This window comes from Parasteatoda tepidariorum, chromosome 5 (assembly GCF_043381705.1).
Source record: "Parasteatoda tepidariorum isolate YZ-2023 chromosome 5, CAS_Ptep_4.0, whole genome shotgun sequence".
In the NCBI taxonomy this organism is placed as follows: Eukaryota; Metazoa; Arthropoda; class Arachnida; order Araneae; family Theridiidae; genus Parasteatoda; species Parasteatoda tepidariorum.
The window spans coordinates 43,486,823-43,501,829 of record NC_092208.1 but is presented as its reverse complement, the minus strand read 5'-3'; the positions used below and the strand labels follow the sequence as shown (position 1 = coordinate 43,501,829).

The following is a 15,007-nucleotide window of genomic DNA, read 5'->3' as shown; positions in this document are numbered from 1 at the left end:
TGATACTTAATTAATTTTTTTTTCTATCCTACACTAGACCTAGGCTTGTCCAACATTAATCTATGATGGGCAGCCCAATACAGTTCAGTAACACAAATAAAATTATTAAAATTCTTGACAACTACTATGCCAGTAAGTCCAGCATAGTAATCACTGCTCATTAATTTATGTTATACAAAAGCAATTTGTATTATTAATATATATTATAGTAATAGTAGATCAGCAAGAGTTTAAATTAATAAAGAAAATCAAAAAAATACATAAACACAAAAAGCAAAGTAGTTATAAAAGAATGTTTTATTCAGAGTTCCTTTTTAACATCAAGATCAAATCTATATCTACAGATTATGTTGTTTTCTTTAAATCAAATCTGCATGGCAGAAATAGTTCTATGCATCTGAAATTATAGAAAAAAATCTTTTAATGAAAATTATTTATTATTAATAACACAACTTCAAAAATTAACTAGAAGTTTTTTTAAAAAAGGGTGTTTACATACATACAAAGCTGTACTTTATATCCAGATTTAATTATACTGGAATTACAGAATGAATATATATTTTTTATTATTTCATTAAAACAATTATTTAGGAAGAAATAGTTTGAAATTTATTTCTATGAAGAAATTTTTAAAATATTCTATCAAATATATTTTGCTAATGAATCATAAAACCAAAAGAATTGGATATGATTTATTTAAGGACAATGCAGCATGTAGAGAACAAATAAATATATATAATCAGACAAGTGATTGTTGAAAGAAGAAATTGTCTGATTTTTTCCCCCTCTGCAGTACTTCCCCTTTTTGTACAAAGAAGAAATAAATAAAGGGCTGTCATTTTAAGCATACATAAAACAATATATATACATTGAAAAAAATGTCTCTCTTTTCGTAGCAAGTGGTCATCGCACATATAAAAAAAGATTTTAAAAATTCAAATCTATCGTGATAACTGAAAAAAGAAAAAATTTTAAATTAGGTGTATTTATGAAAATGCACAAATCGGATGCGTCAAAAAGGGGTTAATTAAATGTGTATTTTGAGATTCAAACTTTATAATAATTAATGTCGTAATAAAATTAAAAATATCAAAATGTTAAAAAATATGCAGAAATGAGTAGTGATAACTTCCGAATAAAAAATTGAAGAAAAATAGATGGAATTATTGCATCAAATTTCAATTTTCTGTAACATAATGTCGGGATTTTAAAACAATCATGTGAAAATTAACAGCATTAACTGCAAAAAAATATATATATCAAAGCGCAGCATGGATTTAGCGCAGATCGACTGCACCAAGGAGTAATTACTAAAAGGAGTGATCCAAATCTCCGGTTTTTATTATATGGTATGAAAATATCAAAACTTAAAAAAACTGGTGGATATCAGTGGTAGTAACAGTGAAAAAAATTGTTCGAAAAAACAGTGAAATCGTCAAAAAGTGGCTAATAAATGCACAAATTGAATTTGGCATATAGTAATAATGTACAAACAATAAAGGAATTTTTTGTTAAAAAAATTTGTGAAAATTCATAGCATTAATAGCCGATAAAAAGGCTAAAGCAATGCATGGATGCTATGGTATGACGATACATCGGTATGAACTATCAAAGTATATCCGACACTTGGTTGATGGAAGGAATATTTTTCCAATCTCATATATAACTTGTTCTTTCAGTGTAGTGTGTTTGGTGTAGTTCACTCCTCTTCAAGTAGATAATGTTCTTTTAAAAAAATACAATCAATTATGCTTGTATTTTTTCACTAATTTGATTCAAACCACTTAATATTTTAGCCTGTGATATTTTGAATAATAAACAGTAATTTCTATAAGCATAACTATCTTAAATTAAGCCAATGTTAGTTTTTTGTAAGCCCATGTTAATTTTACATCTTTCCTTGCATAAGCTTGATTTCTCTATAATAATTTTTCTTTCACTTTTCCTATATTTTAAAAATGAAAAGATTTTTCCTGCTAAGTATAAACGTATTAGCAATTGTCAACAAATAAATTTATTAAAAAGCATAGAAAACAACAAATTTTCTTACCTCATCGAATTTATGGATTTGACGAATAAAATAATCCCCATAACGAATAGCTACTTTTGTGTCAGCAATATGTATCATGTCCTTAAATAGAAGAAGAAAAAAAATTAATTATTTGTTAAATAAGCTATTAACACACAGAAGAAATATTTTAAAATGCTTTAAGATTTTATAAGCTTCAAAATGTTATGTAAATTTATAGTAATTAAAAATTGGAATATTAAATCAAGAAATAACTACAATTTTTATATTTTGTAATTTATTTCAATACAGAATGTCTGATTATATAATGAATTTAACACCATTTTATTATAGAAGTTATTAAAAAAAACACACAAAAAAATTAACCATAATCATTTTAAACAATTTGCTCAATCATCTATTACAAAATATAAAAACATAATATCCAGCATAACGTTGCTACAACAGGCAAAGAGTACAAATCTAGTCAATTCCGACATAAATACACGTTTCTTTTTTTAAAAAAATACCTAACTTTTTATAACTGTATGATTATGTGTGAATTTCAAATCACAATTATTTCACAAATCTGAGAGATTTTTTATCTATGGTTGTTGTTACCAGTTTCAACAAGGTTCATAACATTGCGCTATTTTCAAATGCAATCTTATTGAAACGGGCGAATTTTGATTGCACATTTGTGTAATCATTTTTGCACATGCTCAATTTGTGCTTGCCTTATAGCAGTTATTGATGCAGATATTTACGCGATTTTTGAAATCTTTAATTTTTCGTTATTTTAAAACCACACACTAATTTAGAAACACCCATTTTAGAATTAACTTCTTAGTGCATTTGTTTTGCACCATCGCAGAGCATTTTAGATGGTTTGTCTTTCGTTTCTCAGCAATTATTGCAGTTGATTTCTACATGATTTTAAAAATCCAATATTTTCAATGCTAAATTATTATGACGCATGTGGAAATTTCTGAAAACGAATTTCTGATAGCTTTGAACACATTTAATTCACACAAATTTGTATTCCACAATGTCTAGTCTAGTGTTCTTGTTAATATCACTAATGATTTCGTGACGAGGCAGTGTTTTGATTTATTATTTATCCACAGGTTTTAAAATATAGATTTTTTTTCTTTTAAATACCACATTATTAAAATATATTTCTAATATGATATAAGGCCCAATTGGGTAATCACAAATTGGGAAATAAAAATGCAGAAGATTTTAGTTATGACATGGAAAGGTGAAACTAGGAAAATATGCCAAATGCTCGGCAAAATGCAGAAGAATTAACAGCTGTGCAAATCTAAAACAAAACATCCTGTTTTATAAAGTTTCTATACAAACTTTTTATAATTTTAAGGGGAAATATTTTCACACAGAAAACCTAGGAAATTGCAAAAATTTAAAATTTGCCCTTGAAATAATAGATTTTAATTGCAAAATATAAAATTGTATAGATTACAAACTACCTTCAACTTGAAACAAAATAATAAATCAATTTTTTAAGTATTCTTTACTCTTATTGACGATATTTAATGAAAGAAAAAAAGGGGAGCAGCTCACTTTATCAATGTAGAAATCTACTTCAGACCCAGATTGAAATTCACCTTCCAAGCCACTAGTGCCTTTGATCCAGACCATATTCTTCATTTTGTGCTAAATACAAATAATGTTAAAATGTTATTTGTTAATAATGTTAATAATCTATTACACATTAACTTACGAGAATAATTTATATAAGCCTATATGCCCAGACCCAAACATAAATTACTAATTGTCAAGCAGAGGATTGCTAAAGCTCCTCAGAAAATAACATAAATGTATATTTTAACACTAATGAACATTTTTGTGCTAAACATAATAAAAAGGTATAAGTGTTGACTTAGTTTGCCATTTTCATCATTATCAATTAATCTCTGATATAATTCACATATATAAAAAAGCAGTTGTTCTACAGCATTCGTTCTTAGATGTCTCAAAAATAACAAAGCCCAATAACTAATGAAAAGTTTGACTAAATTATTTTTAGCTGAAGGGGCATAAAATAAATTAATATTTTTTAAATTATGTTTTCATAAAGAAGAAACACAATGATTGGACATAGGAAGGACAGTGGAATGACATAACCAATATAGTGGAATTATCCCTAAATAAATCCATTTAGATTAATGTTAGATAAATGTATTCTTTTAAAAATTACCAATAGAGAACATATAATATAGTTCTCTATCAATCTTATATAGTAATTACCAATGTATACAATAATTAACTCAATTAGGTAATGCAACTTTTTTTCAATTGCTAAAAACGTTATTTTAAAGCGTTATGTTAAATGTTTACGTTTAAAATGTTATTTCATCATTAATTTATTTTAAAGTTAACAATAATTGCTACATCATATTTATTTATATATAAGTTGACTTTATAAACAGACAAATCACATAAATTTACAGCCTTAAACATTGGAAAAAGGAAAATATTCAGCTCTATTTCACCTCAAAATGCTATGTTCACAGCTAAATGTTATATTTCACCACTTTTTTTGTCACAAAAAAAAACTTTGTCTAATAAAGAAAGCTTACCTTTAAATTAAGCAAAAAATTAAGGAACCAGTTTAAAGCTATCCAAAACATATTGTCAAAATTTTATGAGCAATTATTATATAATTACAGTACAATATCACACACCGATTGGATAATTTTAACAAAAACTGTATTCGAAAATCACAACAAAAAAATTTCTTATAAGGGTGTCAGGAAGTTAGGATTTCCAAAGACAATGACATTTTAAATTTAGCACACAAACAAAACGTAAGTTCCATAATAACAAGAAACAATTGGTAAACATACTTTAAAGCATAGAAGAAAGTTAACTACAACTTGTTCATCCTAAAAAAAAACAAGAACAAAAAATAATGAATACAAGTCAATATGAAAATGCGTGAAAGAATCTAAATAAAAAATACACAAATTAATTACCATTTCCAAGAATGCTGCCAGTTTTGCTATTGGCATTGTGGTGTACAATTTAAGATAACTAAAAAAGAAAACAATTAGGAAAACATGCTTCATTTTAACTTTAACATAGTAAGTACTGTACATGTACAATAAATTTAGAGAAAATTACTGACCTGCGAATGGTTGGAAGCATGATTTGTTGCTTGATTTCATCCATGAATACTCTTAATTGAGCAACAAATGGTTCCTGAAAGAAATTAATGTCGATTTTAAAACACTATACCATACGTCAATCAAAGCAGTCAATCCTAAAAGTAATAAATATTCTGTATGCAAGATAAATTTAGTGTAACAAATTTCAGGTTATCTGAACTACAGTGGGAGCCCTGTATAAATTAGCGACTTGTTGTGGGCAGATGTCAGGCCTAGCTCTGGTGGTGGCCTATAAGTTGCTGAGGTTGGGGACTGCAGCATAGTGTGTTGCCAATATATCTGTCTGCTTTCCTGGCTATAGTATTTTTCTAAGAAGGTAGTGAAGAGGTGACAGGCATAGGTGCAGAGCTGGTGTCTATGTCCATGTTCAAGTTCAAGTTATGCTGCAGATTTAATTTTGATTTGCATTTGCGCTGCAAATATAACTATTGCGTTCAATCAAGCAAATTAGGTGTACTTAAATTTAATCTTGTTACTTATGATGCATAAATGCTTTGTCATCATTTGGTGTTCAATGTCATCACATTAGTATAAGTCTATAATCATAAAGATAACAATTGTAAATGAGAAATATTACAGTTCTCATCAAAACTTGAAAAGTCCCAGCAAAAAATAATTCTAAGAAGGATAGCTAATCTTAAATTTAAACTCCACCAAAAGATAATGAACTTACTTTATGTGCATTTTGTAGAGTCAAAGGTGTTGCTGGACTAGCTGCATTCTGCGAATTTGAACTGGGTGGAACAGGAGACAAAAACTTTGGGCATGCAAATGTAAAACAAGCTTCAAATTCAGTTAAATCCCTGTGATGAAACACCAGAATTGAATGAAACTCATTTTAAAATTTAAAGAAAATAATTTATAGAGAAAGAAATATCTAAGAAGCATTCTAAAGAAAAGATATATCATTTTGTTACATTCTATAACTTTAAAAAAACAAGATTTTGTTTCAAAAAGATTGATTAGCAACAAAAAAAAAATTTCTATTTGCATTTCAATATCGAGCCACTTTATACTGTATTTAATCCAGTCAGTGCTCCTTATAAAATTCATTGGTTTAATTTTCTTTAAGCCGATTTCTATTCAACCGATTTTCTTAAAGCCGAAGTCAAGTGTTTAAATAATGTTGTATTTGAATTATTACTTTAAGAAATAGTCAGTATTTAAGAATGAATGTTGCAAATGCAAAATTTGTCACATTTTTCGTGGCCATACTATTTAGAAAAAAAACTAGATAAAATTCTTCAAATTTTATTCTTCTTTTTTTTAATTTAAAAGTTTAAATTATTTTTAAGTTTAGATAATTTAATTGCTTGTGTTTTTACAAATAGAAACCTTAGGGTGTTGTACAGTGCAGAACAACAACAAAAAATGTGTTTTCTTTCTTCTCAATAAAGATATATGAATAAAATATTTTTATATTCCGTTTATACATCATTTAACATGTTTTCCATATATTCCTTAGTTTTTTCCCATTGTTTTAGGGTAACAAGAGAAACAGCATCGGAAATAATACTTCTGGAATGCAAGCAATATCAGAGCTCTACCTAGGAATAAAAAAGGACAAGGTGTTTTGTCACAGAAAAGAGATTTTGAAAAGGCACACAAACTAGCATTAAAATTTATCAAGATAGGTAACATTGTGTTACAATTCCATCTTTAAATAACCCTCATACTATTTTATATGTATATTGCCCAAAGTAATTCTCACTCATTAGCAAAATAACAGAAAAACGGGAAGCTTTCGAAAAATAATTAAAGGTAAGCTAAAAGACAATATATGTATCTTGTATACAATATGTACAATACAGTAAGGAACCGATTATGTGGAACGATCGGGAACATCGCTACTAAAAGCCGTTTTTTTATTGTTAAACCCAACTAAAAAAAAAAAAATATTTGGAAATAATCTTAAAAAGAAGAAAAAACGATGACTAATGATTATTTCAAAAATGATGGTAAGGTAAAAATCTTTCAAAAAAGAAAGAAAAATCCTAAAATCTTATGAGGTTCATTTTTTAAAGAAAATGGTGGGAAAATGTATTGAATTTCCGGATAACGGGTTCCGTACTGTATATGTATTTTTATATTTTAAACTAAAAATTTATAACCGAATATCATGCAAATTTAAACTATATAACTAGACAACATAAGAAAAATCTTACTAAATGAAAAAATGAAATTAAAAGTCAAATAATTATAAATAACTGAATTAATCAAAAGCAGACTTTTCATTGAAACAGGTACTGAAGAAAACAATCTTTTCCTGAAAAAAATTTTGCGCCTGACGGGACACATATGTCCCAAGCAAATTTCAAAAAAATCTTTTGGGATACAAATGCTTCCCTGTCTAATGGGGAGACTTTCCCACCAGTCCTGCCAATATTTTTGAAGGTATTTTCATTTACAGAACATAGGTGGCTCTACAGTACATAATGTTGTCCTACTCATAGTTTATGAAAACAAAATTGCTCTGTTGTAAAAAAAAAAAAAAAAAACTCGGCGCGAAAGGGATGACGGCTTATTTTTACAAAATGGGCAAGGTCGGTACATTTACAGTGATAAAAAAGGGTAGACAGGCCAGGCCATTCGTTAGATAAAACAATAGAATTATTGTGACAAATAAAAAATACTCAGGTGCAGGACATGAATTTTTCATATATTAACAATATCAGAATTATTTCATGTAAAATAGTAAGTACTTTTCCATATATATATGAGACATGTAATTGTTGGAAGAAGAAATTATCTGTATTTGCTTTTTTTAATGTTTTTTTCTTTTTTAGTACTTAATTTTTTCAACTTTTTGTAGAACAAAGAGAGAAATATAAGACTGTCGTTTTTATGAATGCATAAAACAATACACATATTGAAAATTTTTTATTCTAGTCGTGTCGACGCATCAACTAGTTGTCATTGCATCAAAAAAAGATATTAAAAATTGAAATCTATTACAGTAACTGAAAAAAGATTACGTTTAAACCATTAATTATATTTACAATGAAAAAGTACAAATCAGATATGTCAAAAAGGGGATAATTAAGAGTGTGTTTTGACAGGGTTCTTGCTCAATTATTTCAAAAAAAAATTAGGACTTTTTTAGCACTTTTTTAGGACTAAGAAAAAAAAATTAGCACTTGATGTAAAGTAAAAATAACATACTTAATCTATACATGATATTAAAAATATACAAATAAAGTGTTTCATGATTCATGAAGTAAAAATTACATAATTAATCTATACATGATGCAAATTGCAGCTTAATTTTGTCACAATCTTTTTCCTCAATTTTCTTTTTTTTACTTAAGTAATTTAATATGTTTCTCATTTTTAGAACACACTTGCTTTTGTTTTCTGACATTAATTTTGGATTGATGCAAGCAACATTTCTTACAACAGAATAGTTTATTGGACATTTCTCTAGTAAAGTTTCTAACATTTTGGTGATAAACTTTCTGCAATCTTTCTTTATATTAATATGATCCCGGTCAGAAATAACTTTTGAGGCCAACTGCTTTAAAATTTGGTCACCTTTAAAACCTACACTGATTTTTGTCAGAGAGACATAATTCTTTTCATCACAAAAATTAAAATGGCACAGTTTCTCCAGAGAATTTAAGTTTTCTATAGATTCTGGCTTCAGAATGTTATATAATTGCACACTATGTAATACCAAATCCTGGATATCTGCAGCAAAAAATGGTAAAAGTGGCCGATCTGCTTGATACAGTTTCAAAAATGGTGAAACTAGCTCCGACACATTTAAGAAAAAGTTCAGCTTAACAAGAATTAATTTGTCTTTTATTGCTTCTTGTAAAGTTAAAAAGGATTTACATTTCACTTTTCTAAACTTGCCAACATTTTTCACATAAGATTTCAGATCATTCCAAAGCAATATTGCTCTTTCAGCTGCAGGTGCATTTTCCAGCCAACGGTGGTTACAAAATTTTAGTGGTAATTTGTTCTCAGTTGATTGATTAATAAAATCTTCTTTTCTTGTGGGTGAATCTTTAAAAAGATAGAAGATTGAGCTCAGGATGGAACCAATGAGCCATTCTGTTTCAGATTCACCTTTGTAGAATGCGTTATTTAAAATATGAAGCCCACAACTTCCTATTGCATTGCATTGAACACCATGTTCTTTTAACAAATCTTCTTGAATATTATTATAAAACTTCCAATTGACAGCAGGACCGTCCATAGAAATCTGCAATAATTTCTTAAGGTCTACATTTTTGACTGATGCATAAAAACAGGCCAAAAGGTCATCTGCTACAGAATGGCCCAGAAAAGCTGATGTTAAGTATCGCGTCTCTACAATGTTCTTATCTGGGTTCCAAAAGTGGATATGTATATCCAACTGCTTCTGCTGTGTCGCTTTGTTCAAAGACTCATCAAAAAGCAATGTATAAAACTTGGCATTATCAATGCACTTCAGAAGTAGCATGCTAAAATGAGGTGCAAGTCCAAAATGACAGAGATATGCACACTTAGATTCACTGCAGGTGAAATGACGTGCTATTGAACTGTCTGGAAACATTGTACTAAATAATTTTCCAGTGTCTTTGGAAGAATTGTAGGAGTAGTAGCTTTCTACAACTTTTAAAGCCCATAAAATCTCAGAAGAAAGAACTTCTTTCCCCAAAGCCCAAGAATCTTCTAAAAAGATGGAGGCAGCAGGAGAGCCGAAGGCAACAGAATTTAAGGATTTAGGGAAACCGATTTAAGGAATCCGACCGCTCAAAAAAAAATTTTCAAAACGCCAAAATAAAAAATATTTAGCACTTTTTTAGCACCCAGAAGAAATTTTAGCACTTTTTAGGCCCTAAAGAAGTTGGGGAAAAATTTTAGCACTTTTTTAGGACATTTTAGGACAGCAAGAACCCTGTTTGAGATTCACATTTTATAATAAATATAGTATTCCAAACATCAAAATTTTTAAAATTATGAAGAAATAAGTAGTGAGATCTTCTAAATAATTAATTTAGAAAAAAATTATGGAATTATCACGGTCGAAAAAAGGTGAATTCATAAGTGTGCAAGCATTATCTGTATCATAATATTGGAATTCCAAGGGAAAAAAATTATCCAAATACCACATGATTTAGTACAAATCTAACACATCAAAAAAGTAATTACTCAATTGTATGATTTAAATTTCTTGTTGCCATGTGAATATCAGTAGCAATAACTGTGATAAAGAGACAGTGTTACCGTAAAATCAAAAAGTGACTATGCTCCAGATGAATTTCGCAAAAGGTAATAATCATGTATAAAAATATTGGGGTTTAAAGAAAGTAAAACAGTAAAATCCGTAGCAATAATAGCTGATAAAACAATCCAACACCAAATGAATTTACGATGATAGCAACGTAAATCAAGGGCATCTAAAAGCAATTACTCAAATGAAGAAAAAAATCATTCAAATTAGTAGCAATAATAACTGATAAAACAGTTGCAACTCCAAATGGATTTATGATGGTATCAACGTAGATCAAGGGCATCAAAAACTGATTACTCAAATGCGTAGATCAAGGGCATCAAAAACTGATTACTCAAATGCGTGACTCAAATTTTGCAGAATTTTAAAAACCATGAGAAAATCAATTGCATTAATTACAAACGAAAAAAAAAAAAAGATCAAAACACAGATTTATGGGTATTGAACATGTTGAAATGATCACTGAAATGTGGGACTCACAATTTCCATGGTGTAATATCATATTAAAAATTGATTTGATCTAATAGTAGCGAAATAGGAAACAGGACATTGATTACAATAATTAAATAATTCTTCTGCTACAAATCAGAATCTAAAACATAATTGGTACTAAATAAAATATAAGTTTTTAAAAATAAAATAAAAAAATTAGAAAAAACACCATTTTTATGGGCGGTCTCGAGATTCGTGGAATTCCACAAAATAGCACTGATAAAGTGGGTATAACAGATGGTAAAAAAGGGTATAGCAGCTTAAAAAATTGGTATAACAGATGGTAAAATAAATTTTAATTAAAAAATTAGTAAAATTAAGAAACTCAAAGAACAAAAATTCCAACTTATCTTCAAAATTCCCCGATTTTTCCCAGTTTTTACCTAAATTTTCCTGATTTTTCCAGGTTTTTTCAAGTATAAAAAAATTTTGGTATAAAAAAATATGCAAATTTCAGTTTTTCCAGGTGGTTGGCTACCCTGTACTGTATTTTATTGTCGAAACTGCTGGACAAGACATACAATGACTAATTTTATTCCATCTAATGCAAAAAACTATAGGAGAAAATTTTTCACAATTACCCTCTCTGCATTTTTAATAGTTTTTCTCCATAGGTTTCTTTTAGGGTGGATAAAATGCTTTCATCAATTCTTTGTGGGTGTAATACTAAACAAATAGTCAGTAGTGTATACATTCTCTCGGTTTGCTTACTCATCTATAAGAAAAATAGAATAAAACAATATTTTAATCAAATTAATAAAAACAACTATTTCATTATTTTAAACTACATGAAATGTTTAGTTAAAAGGCTATGAATTAATATGTTTTCTTTTTACTTGATCAGATTGATAAGTCCTTTGTTGGAAAAGATTTCGCTGTGTTCTTTGAATGTACAGAAGAATATTGGAAAAAGAGCGAATGGCATCAGCATATCGCCTCATCATCATGTAAGAAAATCCAACATAATAATATGTGGTGATCTGACAAGCAGGAACACGGGAATACAAGCTCTGAAAAAAAATCCCAATAACTAAATAAGTATGTAATAAACTTTCATAAAACATGGAAACAAAAACAAAAAAAACAATTAAAGTAACCTCATAAAACATAATTTTCTTATTATTAAACTTTATAACTCTTTTTAAATTTAAACAATTTAGAGAAGAAACATCTTAAAATCAAATATGGAATGACTATAACAACTTATAGTGATAATTTATACTTCTATAATTTATAGATAAAACATCTTAGAGACCTTGAATCGTAATAATGATTTATAAAGTTAAGCTTAAAGTCTTTGCTTTAAAAACAAATTTAGACTTACAATACACTTATTTTACAAGAAGGTTTAAGTTTACAAGAACACGCAGCTACCCAGTTATTAAGAAAATTTTGATTTCAAAATAAACTTTCATTTATCATCAACAAAATAACAATTAAAATATTTATAAGTGCACTTTTCGTGAATTTCAGTGAGTTTAAATGTAACTCAGTTCTGTATGTGAAGCATTAACAAATATGTCATTCTTTCTTTCTCATCCACTAGCTTCTATTTGGCGAACTATATAAATTCCCAACATTAATTTAAATTGTTCACATCTTAGCATTCACACCCTTGGTGTTTCAAAATGCTGTCAAACAAGTCTTCCTGAAGTAGTCGACGACTGTTTGTTGTTAAACGCACTAGGATTCTTCTACCACTTCATACACATTCAAAAACAAGTCACTGAAGTATTTGAAATTTATTGATTTGACGAAATAAATCATAATCAATGTTATTGCTGTAAGCTCTAATTGGATAATCATTGCGTTAGATTAGATCCATGAAACTATAAATCAAGAAAAAGCCTAAAACAAGAAAGGAATTGCTTTATAAATCATCCTTTTAGTGATTTCTATTATCCAAGACAAGAAAAAAGATGTTCAATTGAGCACTGATACATAAGAGAAGACTTTATTTTGACAGTTGAATTTGAGATATTTCAGGCGTCCACTTAAGAACCTTGAAAAAGTCTAGAAACTCAACGACCTTAAAAAAAGGTAACACCTCCCAATATGTTGTATAGTTCAATAAGACTAAAATAAGATCTTTCATCAAGAAATTTTAAATTTTGCAATATCACTTAGAGCCTTCTTTTACAAACAGCCTTAAGCAACTGATACAAAATTCGACAAACTACTGGTTTCCAATCGATTTTTTGAAAAATGTCCGTTTCCTGATTCAATTAAAACATATCAACATTTTTCATATGATAGCTTGTCTACAAAGGTTAAGTTTGATAGAAGATTTCTAACCAATCACAGTGCAGATACACATTGTTTGATGCCGATGGCGGAGAGAAATCAGAGAGATAGGAAGATAAAAACTTGATTACATGTTACAAACATTACTAGACAATTTTATGTAAATATTTCACTGATTTATGTAAATATTTAACTTTAAATAAGAGATGCAAATATATCAAATTACCAATTTGCCTTTATAAAGTTATTTAGAGAATGAAATCTAAAACTATGATTCAATCTTCAGTAGTCACTTTTAATTCATATTTTTTTTTTATTATCGATATAAACAAACTGTCAAATTTGATTAATTGTCAATTTTTACAAGGTAATTACAATTATATTATCTCATTATAGTTCTTGATACAATTTAACGTTTTCAGATCTGGTTAGATACATGTGTTTTTGTATGCACTAAGTATTTTGAAATTGTAAAAAAAAGATTAGAAATTGCCAATTATCTAGGATTAATGAAAAAAGTACTTTTATCATATTTTCAAAATTTTAAATAGATAATCATAAGAGTTTAAAATGTTTAGTAAGGAGAATCTTAAAAATGAACTCTTCATTGCACCCAAAATCCTTTAAAATAAATTTTCTAAATCAAACGAACATTATCAATTCTATTTCGAAAAACAATTTTTAAAAAATCTTGTTAATACTTGGAAATATTTAAAGAGTTCAAGTAATATTTCAGATGATTACAGACACAAAAATCTATAAGATCGAAACTAAGTGAACAGATCCTAATTCGAAAGTCACAGTTACAAATTCTCCCCCAGCCCATAGTCATGAATTTTTTCATTGGTGGAGGAAAAATACAGCACACTTGACCTGCAGAAAAAGATAAGTTTCTTCGATGTCAATCTTTTTACTTCGATAGTGATCTAATGTTACAGGTCAGGAAACCAGTCACTTTCGAATAGTGATTAAACAAGTTTAAAGAAGCTCGATTCAGTTGCATAAAGGTGCAAGTTGTTTAAATGTATATTAACTTCTTTATAACGATTATGTGAAGAAGATTTGAGAGGTCGCTAAAAACATATCTTGTCATCCTTAAAATATTTTCTAGTTAAGCGACAAAAATATAAAAAATGTTCAGCCATCTGATAATCTATTTCCTATTAACCAAAAATCAATGTCACCTAAATAATCTTTAAAGCTTTCAGCTCCTACATTTCCATCTAATAAGTGAATTATATTCTTAATACTTACAAGTAAACAATAAAATAAAAATTACCTTTTTATTCAGTTCAATATTTTCCAAAACTTTGATAGCTTGGTAATAGTCCCCCAACAAAGAATGCAACCGAAGCAATCCAACTAAACTGAAATATCCCAACATTTTGTACAGAGGATGTCTTCCAAATTCTCCAGCAACACTATCAGGGTCACCTAATGAATAATGAAAACAAATCAATAAACATTAATAAAAATAAAAGCAATTAAAGAGAGCATAAAATATCAGGGGTGATTGTGAGCCCAAGTCAAAATTCCGGAAAATTTCTTAAGTTTAAAAAAAAAAAAAGACAGTTTAAATTGAAAAAAATTTAAACAAGTTTTTTTTTCCTTTTTCTCAATATTTCTTAGTTTTAAAATATATTTAAAATTTTACACATATCTATGATGACCTGGAGAAGTAATTAAAATTTACAAATATGTCTTTCTTTCTTGAGTTCATTATTATAACTGTTTACTGATAAAAAATGAATATTAATCATAATATAAGCTTATAAAGTATCTCTCTGGCTCTTCCTTACAAACAAATAAATTAAACTGTGTTTTTAAGTTCCACCTTTGAAAATTTGATTT

General features: G+C 28.0%; 1 protein-coding gene across 1 annotated transcript in view; it reads right to left on the bottom strand.

Annotated features, from left to right (window-relative positions):
- Positions 1-279: 279 nt before the first annotated feature.
- LOC107450534 (eukaryotic translation initiation factor 3 subunit l) overlaps positions 280-15,007 on the bottom strand; it is a 22,252-nt gene continuing 7,524 nt past the window's right edge. The window contains exons 10-19 of the mRNA XM_043039978.2: positions 14,436-14,590; positions 11,749-11,922; positions 11,494-11,627; positions 5,873-6,002; positions 5,160-5,233; positions 5,008-5,065; positions 4,879-4,917; positions 3,593-3,685; positions 2,051-2,131; positions 280-397 (exon numbers count right to left, since the gene is read on the bottom strand). Of these exons, the coding sequence (XP_042895912.1) occupies positions 365-397; positions 2,051-2,131; positions 3,593-3,685; positions 4,879-4,917; positions 5,008-5,065; positions 5,160-5,233; positions 5,873-6,002; positions 11,494-11,627; positions 11,749-11,922; positions 14,436-14,590 (971 nt within the window). The 3' untranslated portion in view covers positions 280-364. The remainder of the gene's footprint in view (positions 398-2,050; positions 2,132-3,592; positions 3,686-4,878; positions 4,918-5,007; positions 5,066-5,159; positions 5,234-5,872; positions 6,003-11,493; positions 11,628-11,748; positions 11,923-14,435; positions 14,591-15,007) is intronic.